General features: G+C 59.3%; 1 protein-coding gene across 5 annotated transcripts in view; it reads left to right on the top strand.

Annotated features, from left to right (window-relative positions):
* AQP1 (aquaporin 1 (Colton blood group)) overlaps positions 1 to 16,480 on the top strand; it is a 35,837-nt gene that overhangs the window by 3,288 nt on the left and 16,069 nt on the right. For 2 of the 5 annotated variants that reach the window (XM_081079693.1, XM_081079694.1), the window contains one exon: positions 13,258 to 13,744. In XM_081079693.1, the coding sequence (XP_080935819.1) occupies positions 13,355 to 13,744 (390 nt within the window). In that variant the 5' untranslated portion in view covers positions 13,258 to 13,354. Of the gene's footprint in view, positions 1 to 13,073; positions 13,745 to 16,480 lie in introns of those variants that run through there. The other 3 variants (XR_013995337.1, XR_013995338.1, XM_081079692.1) reach the window with 2 other exon arrangements.

Here is a 16,480-nt window from a genome sequence, read left to right as displayed (position 1 = left end):
TTCAGAGCAGGGCAGTGATGTGTTAGAAGACTGCTACAGCTAGTGTGGAGGGTGGATCTGAGGACAGATGCCAGCTTCTGAGCTAGGGTCATGGAAAGCAGGAGCAAGCTCAATACCCTGCATTGTACTGATTTCGCTAGGTGGGGGGGCCCACGGGCCTGGAGTGAAGGCCCCTCTCTCCCCTGCTCCCATGTTGGCACCAGTGGCTACAGCTCTCCCGGAAGAGCCTTTGCAAAACATCCCTACGTCCCGATGAAAGCTTCCTCTGCCCTTGCCTTGGCAAACCATGAAGGAGGGGCCCTCAATTAGAGGAAGTGCCCAGGCCTTTGTTCCGGCTCTGGCCACGGCTGGACCCACTGCCCATTGTTTCCCAAGCTGTTGGTGACCTTGGGCCAGCTGGACGGGACCGACTGGCTCCCAAATGCACCTGGAAGACGGCCAGGCTGGCAGGAGGGTTCTCGGTCCCACGGTGGCCTTGGAGGGACCTAGGTGCCCCATTGGTATTCTCAGTGTCTGAGACCCCCCAGCTCTGGCCATTTGGCGTGTCAGTGGGCATTATGGAAACTGCTCATCTCTTGAAGACCAGGGCTCTTTCTGGCAGGAAAGCAGACAGTGGCCCCCCGAGCTCCGGTCTGAGGCTCACGCTTCCTCTATGTCTGCTTCTACCATGGCCCAGGCTCTCCAGGGCCCGTAAGCAGAAGGCCCACGTGTGTCCGGCTGCTGTGCTCTCTCTGGATTTTGGGGCTCCTTGCTGCATGGGGTGTGCACTGTGAGAAAGGGGCCTGGGCAGGGGGTGGGGTGGTAATGAGCTCGCAGTTTGACTACCTGGCTTTAGATCTTTGCTCCAACGTCTCAGTTCTGTCACCTAAGTTAAGTTAAAAGCAAAGAAAATGGAAACCTCTCTGAGCATCAGTGCCCCTGCCTGTACAGCAGAGTAGTAACATCCTGGACCTCTGGAGGTTGGTGTGAGGGGAAGGGTGCAGTGCTGGGCATGGGCCAGCACCCCGTCTGAGCCCAGCTGGTGTTGGCTCTTTTGCTGGGAGCTGGATGGGGGGGTGCAAGCATTGGGGTGGGCCTAACTCCCCGAGAATCCAGAAGGGTGACTGTATGCCACGCCACGACGTGCTGAGGCCGGCCGGCCCCTCGCCGTAACAGCTGACCCCTACAATCAGTCAGTCCCTCTCCCCAACCTTTCCAAACCCACCCCCCACAGCAGTCCCTGTTCTCCTTTCCTCCCCTCTCGCCAGGCCCCTAAGCTGCCCCTGAGCTAGCTGGAGAAATGCCTTCCTCTCCAGTTGTTCCTTTCAGACCCTCTCCCTCTACTTGGGATTTGGTGCCCCATTTGTAAAGTGAGGTGATTGGATGAGGTGGCTCTGCACAGCTGGGCCCGTATTCTCATCGGTGGCCCCTGCTGCGTGCAGCGCCTGACAGGCCAGTGGTTCAAACCTCCCACTTCCAGATGGGGACACTGAGTCTTAGACAGCCGAGGTGTTCGCCCAGAGCCTGCAGGCTAACAGATGACACATGCCAAGTCCTTCCTCCTTGCTCCCCTGCCTTCTGGAAGCCCCCAAGCAGGGTGGAGGAGAGGGTGGGGCTTCCTGGAACCCCTTCTCTCCTACCTCCCCTTATTTCCTCTGCTGTCACCAGCCCAGGCCTGAGACTTCATGGCTCTGGAAATATCTGTGAGTGTCCTGGTGTCTATACCCGAGAGCTGTTGTGTGGGAGTCCAGCCTTTCCTTCAATTCAGCCTTCTCCCCACGAGCAGCCCAGAAAAGGATGGGCCAGAGCTCCTGTCTGGCCCTGCCCAGGAGGAAGCCTGGTCAGCCAAGGTGGGAGCACCCATCCAACCCCAGTGGATCCTGCACACCCCACTTCCTATTGCCCTCCAGCCCCTGACAGCTTTGGCAATCACAGCAAACACCAAGCGTTTTTTTGGGTTTTGTTTTTTTTTCTTTCTTCTCCGCTGAAGCAGACACACCTTGACTATTTGTCTAAGGATTTTCCATTTCCTTTTCTGGAAAGGCATCAGGGTCCTGCATGTCCCTTTCATCACAAAGGAGGCTGGGAAGAGAGGGGTGTGTCCCGGGTCAGTCCGGGAAGAAGTGAGTGAGGAAGGCTGAGAAGCCAGCATACATGTGACCCTGTGCTGTGCTCTCCTTGACCCCCCTTCAGGCCCAGATGACCAGTCTGTGCCTTTCCTAGGAACGTACCTGTTCACAAGTAAAGACCCCCCAGTTGGGGCAGTGACTTCCCAACGGGGCACGAGGCTGACCAAGTGGGTCCTCTCCTGTATCCTGTCTGTGGCTGCGCCCACAGTCCCATTAGAGGCCTAGGTGTCCGAGCTCCCCCCTCGGCCCCAGCTCCCATCCACACTGCGCTGTGTGTGGAATGCACCCAGGGCAGAGCCTCTGCACTGCCAACCTGGTTGCTCTCTAAGGGGGGCAGGGCCCGGGATGGGAAGCGGAGATTCAGGTTGCGAAGAAAGATAGCCCACACGGGAAGTCCTGGGTGCCAGGGTGGCAGAAGGGCAATGTGCCATCCCATCTTCACCAGCCCCCTGGGAAGGTCTGAGCCAGCCATGGAGCAGTGAGGGAACCTCCCCACCCCATCCCATCCCTCCTTCTTCTTGGACTATTCTCTCCTGAAACCACCTCCCTTCCTTTACATAAACAAATCTGTCTGCCATGTCCCCTCCTCCAGGAAGCCTTTCCTGATTGCTGGGAAGAGGTGGGGCTTTTCCGCTGCCCACAGACCCACCTCACCCCTTCCTGAGGCTCAGATCTAGGCCTCAGCTGCCCTCTCCTGAACACCCAGGGCTTCATGGTGGAGCACGGGAGCTCTAGGCGTCCCTCTGTTGTCAGGGGCGCCTGAGCCAGAGAGAGTCTGGGTCAGTGGTGATGAAAGAATGGTCTCCTATGGGCATCGACCATGGCTCTGACCCAGGATGGGCACCAGGAGAACTGTGTTATCTAAACTGTGAGTCTGCATCAGGCATGGACCCCAGGGAGATGCCCAGGCTCAGTCTTTCTCGTAGGAAGCCCTGCAGTGCCCCTAAAACACAGCTTGCTTCTCACGTCTCCTGGTAGTAAGATCTGCTTGCTCAATTCCCTGAATAGCGGGAATCGGGAGAAAGACTTTCTCCCAAAGACAGGCAGCCGTCTCTGTTATCATAGGATGAGAGCTAGTAACCATTGCTTTCCCTTCTTGCCATGACTTCCAGGAAGCTCAGATGAAAAGTGATGCCCCATTGTAATCTCTCTCTGGTGTCATGAGAAGCTTCCCCCCTCTCTGTGTGTTTTTAGTCTTAACAACATTGGGATTGGGTGTTTTCTTTTTTTGTAATTCAGTTCTTTTGCTGCTCAGAGTCCTGAGATCAGGGGTCCTGGGGCTGCAGCACTGGCCTCGCCAGGAAGCTTGATACAAATGTAGAATCTCAGATGACACCTCCTAGCCCAGAATCGGCATTTAATCCCCAGAGGATTCATGTTGACACTGAAGTCTGAGACGCACTGATGGAATCCTCCAGATAGAAGAAGTACATGAAATAAGCCCTGTAGTGATCCTCCCCTCTGCCACCCTGATTTGTCTGCCTGAAGAGTTTACCTCTGCTGCAGCCCCGCCCAAGTCTGAACCCCACCCCTTCCAACCAGCCCTGGCTTTGATTTTGGCCCTCAGGTCTGCTCTCTGGCAGGGTCTGGTCCCTGAGGGGGGTGCATGGGAGCCCTCTGGTGGCATCTGTAAGGATGAGGCAGGTGGTGGGCATGTGCCCCAGGACAGGGGACCCTCTGTGAGCCAGCTGTCTGCTCCCTCACGGACCAAGGCCATCCTCCTGTGTTAGGTGTTAGGCTCCTGTCGTTGGCTGCTCCTGGCCACTCCTGGAGTAGTGGGACTGTCATGTGTGATGGTGCTGGGCTGAGACACCCCTCCCCCACCACTGCTACCAGGATGAGAAAAGAGCACAGACGGTCTGAGAGACCTGGGGATGGCCCACCTGAGGGGTGGCAGACCCTGGAAAATGGGTCCTTGTGTCTGTCCTTCTGCTCCAAAGAGCTGTCACTTGGGGGTGGGGAGACACACTTGGTCTGTGGCCCTGAAGGCAGCAGTGGGAAGTGACATATAAAGAGCAGCTCTCTGACCACCTGAGCTGTCCCACTATGAGAAGATAAGAGGTCCCCACTGGGGGAGGTACCCACATAGGGCCTCATAGCCCTCTGGCAGGGATGGTGCCAAGGAGCTTCCTGGATCTGATGATGTGCATTTTAGGCAGCCTTTGTGATCCCTTCAGATTCTCAGATTCTATGATTCCAAGTCCTGCCTCCTCCAGGAAGGCTTCTATGATTTCTCCCATCTTCACTGATCACTCCCTCTCCCGCAGCTCATAACCTTGCCTGGGCTCTGCTCTGACTACCTTGTATTTGTCTGGGACTCCCCCCCAACCAGCCTAGGAACCCAGGGCCTAGGTCTCCTCCTCTGCCCACTCGGCCTCAGACTGGCATGGTGGGGATGAGCAGGGGATGTAGGCAGGCAGCTGAGCCAGGCCCGGTGGGTCCCTCTTTCCCAGCTGGCTCTAAAAATGGCCACTTCCAGGCATTCTGGCTCTCAGACATGGAGGGCTTGGGGGAAGGCCTCTCACCCACCCCTAGGTTGCTGCCAGAACTATATTTATCCTCTTTCAGGCATGAGCAGAGGCAAGATCAATGTGAATTCCAGACGCTGCAGCCCCAACCCCTCTGGCCTGGCTCTTTAGGATCCCAGTGATGTCAGCCCAGAGGTGGGATGTGCAGGGAAGAAGGGGGTGAGGAAGGGGTCTGTGTCACTCACGTAGCGCGTCCTCCAGGTCCACGGTGTGCCTTTCTGGCCGCCTCTCGGGAGGGGGGAGTCGTTGAGACCGGTTCACTGTGTATGGCACTGAGGAAGCCACGTTAGCACATGGCCTCAGTTTACTTCACGCAATAGGGTCTTAAGGACCTGATGGCCCCCTGTCCTAATGCTCTAATACCCTGGGAGTTCAGAGGTACTCAACCCTGGCGATAGGAGGGCCCCGAAGGGGCGGCCACGGGGCCTGTGAGTGGACTTCCCAGGACCGGTGGGCATACCTGTAGAACAATAGCACAAAGCAGGAGGTGTGTGTGTTGGGGCGAGGCTGCCAGGGTTGGGGGCTGGGGAGCCAAAGCCTGGCTGGGCCCAGGGGCCCAGGGCAGGGGGCCATGTCATCATTTTCTCATTAGGCAAGACAGCGATCACCTGTGTGAGATGATCTTGCTGGCCCTGTGGGCTCCAGGAATGTTGGCTTCACATGAATAGAATCCCCAGACCGAGCCACAGAGGGAGGGGTCTGCAGTGAATGGGGACAAGGGCGGGCCCTGCCACCCTCCCTTCTGCCCTCCTAGACCCTCCCCCACCAGTGCACAGTATCATGACATCCTGGGAAGGCAAATAGTGAAAGGAGGTGTCCCATTGGTGGCCCTGCCTGTCGCCGCCCTTTCGGGTCTCAGCGCACCCTTCCCGACACTGGCTGGTGGGCTGGCACATGGCGGCTGGTTCTGCTCACTTTTGGAAACTCTCCTGAGCTGCCCTGTACCCTTAGCCTGCTCCCACCTGCTGTGAGCACAGAGCCGGCCCGTCCCAGTCTCCATCCCCACCTGGGGTGTGGGGGGGGTCCCGTCTCAGGATGAAGAGAGATTAGAACACCCAAAGCAATAGACAGCGTACTCCCGAGAGAGGAACTATGAAGCCGTGCAGTTCCAGAAATGCCCACTGCTGCGTAACTCTTGCCCAATTCTCCTCCCCTCCACCACTTAAATTCAGCTCCATGATAAGGAGATGAGATGAGAGAGAGCTCTGGATTAGGAGCAGCATAGGTGGCAACTGGTGTGAGTGCTCAGAGGTGCCAGAGAGACTGTGCTGAGGCCCTGAGGCTCAGGGTACATGGCAGAGGGTTTAGGAGGTGCAGGGGCTCGTGGCCACGATGTGTGTCTTCACTCATGTGTGTGAGCGCGTGTGGACCCGTGAGGATGTGTATGTGTTGGCATGTGCACATACGTGTTTGCACGTGTTATACACCCGTCCCTGCATGCCGCAGTGTGCTGTGCAGGCAGCCAAGGTGTGTGCACTGCATGTACCTCGTGTGTGCATAGCCCACACGCATGTGCTGTGTGTGCATGGGCACGTGCTCAGGCAAGCCCGTGCGCTGTCGGCGGAGGAGGAAGGGACAGCTAGGCCCGGACGGTGGCTCCCTGGCCAGGTGTCACTTGTCAAGGGCAGACTCATCATGAAGGAGGAGAGTGCTGGGGACACAGCTTAGCCCAGGATTACGCTTTACTTGTTGGGGGGTCAGTCTGAGAACAGCTGGAGCGTGCCCACCTGCTGCCCTGCCCTGGGCACTGCCCTGGGCACTGCCCGAGACCATGACGGTGGTCAGGACCACATTCTGACTTGTTGAGTCTGGGCTCTTTTGCTTCTGTGGGCCTCTTCCTCCATAAAAAGCATGTATTAAAACTTAAATTTTGCGACAGAGTTGGTATAAACATGAATGTATGAATCCCAGTGGTGAGCTCCGAGGACAGCCACTAGACAGTGAAGAGGGATTTCCCTAAAGCTCTGGGGCCAGCGGGCATCTGAGCAGCCCCTCCATAGGGCCCGGGAGGGAGCATGAGACTGTATGTGGGCGGGTACCTGCTCCCGCGGCTGGAGCCCAGCTGGGCTTTGCAAGTCCAGAAAGGCCCCTGTGAAGCACACTGCTTGTCCCAGCAGCAGGACCGAAAGGAAGCAACCCCGCCGTGTCATGGGACAAAGCGGTGGCTGGAGCAGGGTCCAGCAGCCATGATGGTTCTCAGGAAGAGACAGAGCCAAGAAAGGCGCAGTGAGGATGACAGAGGCAGCGAGACCCTCGGGAGGGCAGTGAGGCCAGGGCGCGTCTGGGAGAGGGGCTGGAGCTGGAGAAGGCAGAGCCCAGATCGCCACCTGCAGGGCTTGCTTTGAGCACTTGGACACTCCCTCTGGGGACACTGTCCGTAGGTGAGGGCTGGGGCGGGTAGGGGCGGGGAGCATGGGAAACCTCCGAAGGTAAGGAGAATACCAGGAGCCACGGGAATGGAGGCTTCTGGGACGCCAGTGTGGCTGGGGGTTGAGACGTCTCTTCATTGGCTCAGGCCCTGCTGGGAGGCGCGAGCATGTCAGGTCCTGGGTGCCTGGGGGAGTAGAGCGCTGCCCAAGCCTCTTGCTTCCTGGTCAAGGAGGGCTGTTTCCGGAGCCCCTGTTGGCGTCTGAGGAGGAAGTAGCCTCTTGTCATCAGAGAGTGGAGGACAAAGGGACGAGGCGTGGCTGGCAGACCAGACCCAGGCAGGGGCCAGGACACCTGGACTCAGTCCTGACTCTACCCGCATGCACCAAAGGACCTTAGGCATGTCACTTCCCCTCTTGGAGCCTGTTTCCCCATGAGCAAAATGAGGGCATCAATCCAATGTTGTCTGTCCCCCTTCTCCCATTGTTGAGTCTTTCTGATCTAACAAGGCAAAGAAAGGAGATTTTTAAGGGCCCAGGGCAGGAGGGGTTGGGGGCTTGGAGAGCAGAGCAGGAAACTGCAGTGGCAGCCTGGCAGCCGGGCAAGGGGACAGGAAGTGCTGTGTGTACCCAGGAAGTGCTCTGAAACCACTTCACACACGTCAGGACCACTCTTCTCCCAGGGACCCACAGTGCAGAGGCCGCCTCCAGGCAGAGCCCCCTGTCCAGCCCATTCTCATCCCCCACCCCCACTCCCACCCGCAAGAGTGGGCTGGCAGTCCTGCACAAATGCACCACTAGCATTTTCTGGAAGCGAGGGATGCCGCCCTCCTGGCCCAGCAGACTCCTTGGCCGCAGGGCAGGGCTGGGGAAACTGTGACTTCACTCCCTCTTGGAGCACTTCCTCCTGTCCACGCTGAGTTGGGGGTGGGATGGGGGCAGCCCTGTGTCCTCATGGCACCTTCATTCAGGCCTGGGAGCCCAGCCCTACTGTCTGCTCTCTGCTCCCGTTTCCAGACGTGACGTGTCACAGACCCGAGCTGGGCTGGGGGCGACTCTTGCATGTCCCATCTCTCCGGCCTTCTTCTGTGGCATCAAGTAAGGACGATTGTTGGAGAATTGGGAAAACACCAGAATAGAAAATCTTGCTTTCTAGAAATAGGTTTGACATCGTCCCGCCCTACCGTTCCCCTCCCCCCAGCCTGAGTAAGCTTCAGTACTGCTCAGGGCAGGCAGGGGTGGCACTGACGGCAGCGGGAGGAGAGGTGAACAGGAGGCAGGGGCTTAGAAAATGACTAAATTGTTCCCTCTGGTGAATCACTGGTGGCCCATTAAATCCGGTTTTGATTTAAGGGGGATCGTGTGACGCCTAAATGGCCAGGAGTTATCTGTCAGACAGGGAGGAATTCACATGCTTTGAGAGGTGGGTGCCCCATCTCTTGTGGGGGGTCAGATGATCAGAGGGCAGATGTTTCCCCGATCATTCCTGCCCCCGCCCTCCATGTCCAGCCCAGCTCTGCTGGGGGCGCAGTGGACAGGAGAGAGACAGTGTCCAGCCTCACGCCACAGGACCAGCAGGGGACAGCCCTGGCTGCAATGAGCTCACACCTGTACCTGTGGGTGCGGCCATGGAGGAGGGGTCTGGGAGGCTGGTACAGGTTGGAAGGTGAAGGAAGAAGTACACGCAGACATACAAGGGACAGGGAGCCTGGTGGCATAGGAACCTGTTCTGGCCTGAAAGGGTGATGGCAGTGCCCTACAGGGTGGTGAGTGGAGAGCCGTGAGGACTGGACTGAGTTGGAGGGGACATCCTGGCTCCTTCTTGGTGTCTGTGCTCTGAGCCTGGGTCCCCTCCTCTGCTCCCCTGGGAGGGGGTGGCCATGCCTCCAGGGAAGGCTGGGAGGCACTCGTGCCAAATCCCTGCTTTGGCCCTTGCCTCATGTGCGGCTCTGGGAGGAAGACAGACCCCATCTGAGCAGCCAAGAGCCAGAGCAAGGTCAGCGGAGGGATGAAGTAAGCACCCTGTTGAGACGCAGAGCTGGGGGGCAGCAGAGGGCTTCTCTGGGTGCTCTCTGATTCTCATCACCCCTCTCCGGGACCCTCGGGGACTTTGTCCTATCTTTTCGCACCCCCCTCCCCCCCATTAGTGCTCTCAGCCTCGATTCAGGAAAGCCTGAGCGATTCTGGAAAATCCATCCGAGCTGCGGGTGAGCTGATGTGTCTGAATGGTCGTGGCCAGTCTTCTGTCTGAGTCCCCTCCCACCCCAAACTCCATCTTTCCAGTGGGCCTCCTGGAGAGAGTGAAGTCACTGTTTCCCACAGTCCAGGCTGCAGTGGGAAATCTCTGCCCGGCCCAGGAGGGAGGGTCCATTCCTCTTAGCCCCTCTGCCCTGCGAGAGCCACAGAGTGTGGGCTGAGAGAGTGACAGCCACGGCCACGCCCGTTTTCTTCCCAAATAGCCCAAGGGGGTGTGGATCTGAGGCTCCATGCACCCCCTCTGCACAAAGCCTGGGCTGCTCGCACTGGGTCCTGGTGGGGACGGAGCCCAGATTGTCCTGGGAACAGCCAGCTCTGACCGGCATTCGGGTCTTGCCGGGCACGTCAGGAGTAAGGCACATCTGGAAAAGCGTTTGCTGAGACCGTGGCTCAGCAGGGCCAGACAGTACCGGGCCGCAGTGGCCTCAAGCCCCGCCCGGGGCTCAGGAGCTGGGGTGAGGGGCAGCTTGGAAGCCGGGCCTGCGCCAGCCAGTGTGATGGGAGGGACGAGGGGACTCCCGCTGGCCACACTAGAGGTTCCGTGCGGGGGCAGCGCCCTGCCCCAGAGCTCGAGCTCCCAGGCCAGGGGGCCACATGTGTGACTAGGCCTCTCCCAGCTTCTCTGTGTGCCCAGTCTTAGCCCCCACCCCACCCTCATTACTTAGGGAAGTTGGGGATGGTCCCCCGAGTCCCTCCCCGCACCCATCCTAGCACCTCTGGGGTCTGGATACCCCAGCCCTGTACTTGTTCCTGGGCCAGCAGAACTGGGGGTCTATCTGGTAATCAGGTCCACCAGGGGCCCTTCCTGACAGGCAGGCAGAGAACCAGACTTGGGCTCCAGGAATTAGGGAGAACTGAGTTCTAATCCCAGCTCTGCCATTCCTTGGCAAATCACTGAACGTCCGAGCCCCCCAGGGTTGTGGTAAAGTCGGGCGCTCTGCTTAGATGCTGTTTCCTTCCCGCGTCCCCTGCCTGGCCCAGATTAGTGGCAGACCGGGGAGAAGGAGGTGGAGAGGTGTGGGCTTTCCTGGGTCGGGGGCTGCAGCCGGAGACCATCCTCCTTTCCCATTGAAAGTGTCAGGTCATGGCTGCAGAGGCCCCTTTGCATTGAGGGAGATGGTAGGTGAATGAGGTGGGCATTATTCTGGAGATGCCTGCATTCTGACGGCTCTTCCTGGAGAAGGCATTGCCTTCTTCCAAAGGAATGGAGCTATAATGGCACGAAAGGCAGAGGACAGGCAGGCATGGGGAAGAGGGTAGGAGATGCAGGGGGAAGAAGGGTGCTGCCTTGAGGACCTTCATGGAGCCTGAGATCGGTGGATGCCTAATTCGCCTGGGCAAAAGTGCTTTGCCTACGCTGTGACCCCTGGGTCCCGCATCTCCTGCCCTGCTCCACAAGTACGTGGGCCTTTACCAAGTACAGACTCCCAGGTAATGCTCCCTCCATGGTCACACACGGCGTCATGCAAGGTGCCCACGCAGTGTCTGGTTTGTAGCTGTCTCCCAGCGCCCAGAACAGTGGTGGCACAGGACAGGCACTAAGTAAATATTTGTCAGGTAAAATAGTAGGTCCCAGGTGACGGTCACCCTCATGCCTGGTGGCACATCGTGTGTCTTTGGATGCATGGGTCCTGACCTTGCCCACGGACCCTGTCACAGAGCCTGGGGCACGCACAGGCCCACGCAGGCTCCCATTCCCGTCTGCAGTGCCAAACGCTCACACCAGCCTGGGTCCAGGGACCCCTGCTGGTCTGGTACCAGCTCTCCCCCTGCCACTTTCAGGCCCTCCAGGTTGGGACCTGGTACTTGGTAGTGTCAGAACTTATCCCTACACCAAGCAGAGGTCAGAGACAGCTGAGGGGGAAGGAGGGAAAGAGCGTGTACGTCTCTCGGAGGCTATTGAAGAGAGGTGGTCCTGCTCCAGAAGACCCCAGCCCTGCCCTCAGAGCCTGGCCTGAGGGGCAAAAGGACCACCCTGCAAAGCCTGGGTGTGAGGGAATCGCAGGCCTCCTGATGGAGCCCTGGGGTGTGAGGGCGCCTCCTGGGCCACAAGAGCTGAGCCAGCACTGCCTGGAGGGACGGTGGAGGAGGAGGTTCTGGGAAGTGGCCCGGTGGGGCTGGTCCCTCTCTCAGGTGGTTAATAAGGCACTGATTATCTCCAGAGTGTCCCTGAGCAGGCAGGGCTCACTGGCCACCATGCTGACTCCCGCTCGCGTTCATTCCACCCCGTACTACAGGCCCTTAGGTGCACTGGGGTGGGTGCAGCTCCGCCTACCCTCACGCCCAGTGGGCCTCCTTCTCTCGGCAAATATGGAGCAGGCGGACTGCTGCCCGTCACTGGGGCCAGGGTGGCCCTGGTGGGTGCTACAGCTGGGTAGAAGGGTGTCCATGGGAGGGGGCCTGGTGCCATCTGTGCAGATGGCCCCTGGACAGGAGGCACAACACTGACACGCTTATCCCTGACGTTCCCCTGGTCCATGCAGAACTCAGAGAAATCCTTCCCCTCCCTGGACCTCAGTTTTCTACCTGTAAAATGGGGAGAAGCAGCACTCACGTGCAGGGCTGTGGTGGGGGCAGGCTGGAAGTGGGGGAGGGCCAGGGATAGCCCCAATGTGCTGGGCGTGGCCTCACCGCCTGTCTCCTCCTTCCACACACCAACGTGCCGCAGGTTGGCAGACTGGGCCCAGATTCCCAACCGGCCTCCTGGCCCCACTGTCCAGTTTCTTGCTCAGTTCGTTGGCTGCTGCTGATTCTCTGTTTGGGGGTGCACAGGGCACAGGCTGCACTGCGGGGTCTGCAGCTCTTCTTTCCCTCCGTCTGCTGGGCCGGGGGCTTGTCTGGTCCCTCTTCCCTCCTGCCCCCTCCTCATCCATCTTCCCCTATAGCTTCTTGCCCCTGGGTCCAGTCCTGTCTCCCCTTTTTCAGCCGGTCACTCCACCTTCTGCACGCTCTCCGTCTCTCTCTTTCTCAGCCCTGGCCCGTCTTGGTGTCTCTGCCTGAGAACCCATCCCTTTTAGTTCCATTCTTGTGATGATGCTACTTCCCTCTTCCTCCATCTCTCCTCCTGTCTGCCAGACTGTCTTCCCACCTCAGCTTGTGTGTGCCGTCCCTCTCTGTGGTGCTCCCTCCTCTCCTCTCTGTCTCTCTACTCTCTCCCTCCCTGCCATCCAGTCTCCTGGTCATTCCTTTTGGCTCCCCAGTGCTTCTGCCAGCTTGACTGCCTTTGAGAAGAAAGTCCTAAACTGCCCTCCTCTCCCCCCACCTGACCCCAAGTCATTGGTTAAATTGTTCCAGAAGCTTGAGGCCACCCAGAGTGGGGGCTTCCCGACACCCTCACCTTTCTCGGGCCTGCCCTCGGCCACATAGTAGAGGGCGGTCTACGGGTTAATCCTCTGTGCCCTCTGCTGCCTTATGTCCCCATCAGCTGAGGCCTGGCTGGTGTGGCCGGGGCTCTGGGGCATCTCTGAGGTGGCGTCCAGTGGCCAGCTCTGCGCTGGGATGCAGGAGGCCTCGATTGCCCCTCCGGACACCTGGACCTACGGGTCCCAGACTTGCACCAACCTCTGGTGGGATGGGGACGCCAGGCTGGAAGGGTCACGGTGTCTGGTGTCCACCTCCAGGGAGGGCAATGTCCACCTACTGAGCCCAGCCCGCCCCCCACCCCATCTGAAGCTCCGGCCTCTGCCCTCGGGCAGCCCCTGAGCTTTGCACACAGGGCGGGGACACCTGGATCTCTCGGCCCCCTGAGTGGAGCCAACTTGGAGGAATTTCCCAAAGCCTATTAGAGCAGTGGCTGCCTCCTGCCTGCCTCCTTGGGCTGGGCAGGGCTGAGGGCGGAGGGAGAGAGGGAGGGGGGCAGAGGAGGAAGGGAAAGAAGTTGGCAGGCGGACAGCAGAGCTGTGTCTGCATCCATCGGAGAGGAGGCCCGTGTGGTGTGGGGCGGGCCAGGAGCAAGGAGAGGCCTTCCTCCCTTTGTACTCCCCTCCTCTCCTCCCCCAGGGGCCCTATAAATAGGCCCAGCCCGGGCTGTGGCCCAGCGCTCGCTCGGAGGGAGTCAAGCACCAGGCAGCGGTCTCCAGCCAAGCCCCCTGCCAGCATGGCCAGCGAGTTCAAGAAGAAGCTCTTTTGGAGGGCGGTGGTGGCTGAGTTCCTGGCCATGACCCTCTTCGTCTTCATTAGCATTGGTTCCGCCCTGGGCTTCAACTACCCGCTGAAGAACAACCAGACCTCAGGTGCGTCGCAGGACAATGTGAAGGTGTCCCTGGCCTTTGGGCTGAGCATCGCCACGCTGGCCCAGAGCGTGGGCCACATCAGCGGCGCCCACCTCAACCCGGCTGTCACCCTGGGGCTGCTGCTTAGCTGCCAGATCAGCATTATCCGGGCTGTCCTGTACATCGTCGCCCAGTGCGTGGGGGCCATCGTCGCCACCGCCATCCTGTCGGGCATCACCTCCTCCCTGCACAACAACTCGCTGGGCCGCAATGAGGTGAGTCGGGTGTCTCCAGAACAGCCTGGGTCTCCCCCTCCGCCCATTGTGCAGATGGGGACACTGAGGAACAGACAGAAGCAGAGGTTGTGGGAGGTCATGCAGGCAGCTGGAACTCAGCTCTGCATGCAGCCCCGAGCCTGTGTTTTGCCAGGCCCCGTGGGAAGCTGAGACCCAGGGAACAACAGTCTTACCAATGTCCCCTGCGGTCATCTATTGTGAGGAATAAGCTCTGGAGGTAGCCGTAGTGTGGGCCAGTTCCTCACCTCTCACCAGTAGTTTCTGGCCCCCCCTCAGCCCTGCCTACGCACCAGCTCCCTCCTCCTGCAGCCTGGACCCTGGGGAAACTACCCTCTGTCCCCAGTCACCGTAAACCAGGTACCCGGCGTGTCTGCAGCGCTTTCCACAAGTGTGTGGGGAGGACACCCGGGGGGACCCAACAGCCTCCAGGAACCCTGACATTCACAAAGGTCCGCCAACAAACGGCCTTCCAGGAAAAAGCCCCTCCCACTGTCTGGCCCCAGGAATGGGACACGGATTGGGGGTAGAAAACATTTGTGGGCTGTTTGCAGGTGGTTTTCCTGGATCACAGTGTGGCCAGGATGGGGACATGTCGCCTCGTGTCTGGGCTGCACTCTGCGTCTCTGGGCACTGAGAAGTGTGACGTGTGTGTGTGTGTGTGTGTGTGTGTGTGTGTGTGTGTGTACAGGTGAGTACACGTGGATACCACGTGGGTCTGGAGCTCGTGTAACCTGTGCGCTCCCGTGGGGTCTGTTTCCGTAAGCGCCTGGAGCGTGTTAGTGCTGCCGTGTGAGCCCGTGTGGGGGTGCGTGTCCGTGCGTGTGTCTCCGGCTCCTGGCTTTCATGGGGCCTGGGCTAGGGGCACTAATGATAAGCAGATGTTGGTGACTGGGTGGCAGCTGCTGAGAAGAATTCCTCCTGGGCCGCTTAGCACAGCTAATTGGCCGTTGGCTGCAGTTCCCTGCTGTCGCAGACCTGGGCTTTTCCAGCTCCTGAGCCAAGTGCAAACTCAGATGTGGTTTGGGTCACAGCAGGGGGAAATTTGGCGTGAGAGGCTGAGGAAGGCTTGAAGGATGTCTTGAACACCTGAGGGGGTGCCTTCCCAGGGAGGGGAAAAGCCAAGGAGCAGAGAGGAGGAATAGACCTGGGCAGGGCAGGTGGGTGTGGGACAGCAAGGGAGCCGGCAGTAGGTGATTATAGCAGCTGTCCTCTGCTTTCCCAGCCAAAGTTCAGATCCTGGTACTGCAGCCGGGAAGGCTTGTTAAGGTTTGGTGCAGAGGGCAGCTGGCATGGCCCTGCCTCAGGGGGATTAGCACTTCTTGTGTCACAGTGACACCTCACCCAGCCCTATGAGAGGAGCCAACTCCTGCTCAGCCCAAGATTGAAGATTAGCCTTGCAGCCTGGAGTTTAGACTTAACTTGGGAAGACGTGGCCACGGTGGGTGTAAGGGACAGAGCCCCTCCCAGCCTCCGTTTCTCCAGCGGGGGTAGAGCCAGGTGACCTCAGGGAGTACCCTTCTGGGTAGGGTCACATTGGAGCTCAGCGGGGCATGACAGGGCTGGGGAAAGGGTCCTCAGAGGGGAGGGGTCCTCAGAGGGGAGGGGTCCTCAGAGGGGAGGGGCTGTGTCTCCCAGGACTTCTGGGCTCATCTTCCCTCCTCCCCAGGGACAGGCAGACGTTGCCTCCAACACGGGCATCCCAGGCAGATAGCTGGGAGACTGGCACCTCGGTGCCATCCCGATCTGGTGTCTCTTCCCTGCTCTGCCTCTATTTTCCAGTCGTCCCATTACCTCAGCTGGGCAGGTTGCAGACAGTGGAGAGAAAGGGGCAGCCAAGGAGGCAGCCCACCCTGGGCTGGGAGGCAGGCACGTCGGCCTCGAGTCCTGTCTGCTGCTCACTTGCCGAGTTTCCTCAGAGCTGAGGACCGTGAGTCTCCATGACAGGGCCTAGGTATCTTGGTAGCTTTTGGGCCGCGCCCGTACTTGCAGCAAACGCGCTTTGTGGGCTTGAGTTTATCACCCTCCCCAGAGGGTTTGGCTGAAAGGAACCTAGAGAGGGCATGCTGCTCATAAGTGCACTGGGCACTGTGGGAGACAGCGGAGGGATGAGGTGGCCCAGGCTGCCCTGTCCATGAGTTTAGAATCCAGAAGCACAAGTCCGGAGCATAGAAACAGGGAAAGTGTCCCCCGCCCACCAAGGGCTCCTGTCAGACACTGGACCTGGGGTCTAATGGGACCTGGGCGGGGGGGCCTTAATGCCTCAAGAGGGACAGAGACCAGTCTACCCAGAAGGTGGCACACTCTTTCTTCCAAGCCCTGGGGGAAGCTCCCATAGCCCCTAGGGCCCTGGGCCCCACCCTGAGTCCGGCCTGGGTGGAACAAGTCGTCGGCATGGAGATTTTCAAGGAAAATAGGGAAAGAAGTGGCAGGAAGTGGTTGGGGTGAGTCAGGGGGTGTCCCCCCCGGGACATGATGGGGAGAATTTTCTCCTTAGTGAGTCAGGGCTCAGGATACGCCCTGGAGAGACCACGGGCCTCTGTCCAGCCTACAGGACTCCCGGCTGGTTCTAAGAGCCAAAGCCCAATTTTGGCCAAGGGTGAGAAGCTCAGGGGCAGGGGTTGGTACCCCAGCTTGCCCCTGCCTGAGCTCAGCCACCGATGCCCTGTGTGACCTCATTCAAGTGACCTTGCCTGTACAGCCCTCATTCCCATCTGT

The sequence above is a fragment of the Rhinolophus hipposideros genome (genome assembly GCF_964194185.1).
Source record: "Rhinolophus hipposideros genome assembly, chromosome: 18".
NCBI classification, from domain to species: Eukaryota; Metazoa; Chordata; class Mammalia; order Chiroptera; family Rhinolophidae; genus Rhinolophus; species Rhinolophus hipposideros.
Note: the sequence above shows the minus strand (reverse complement) of the source record. Positions and strands in the feature narration are given on the sequence as shown.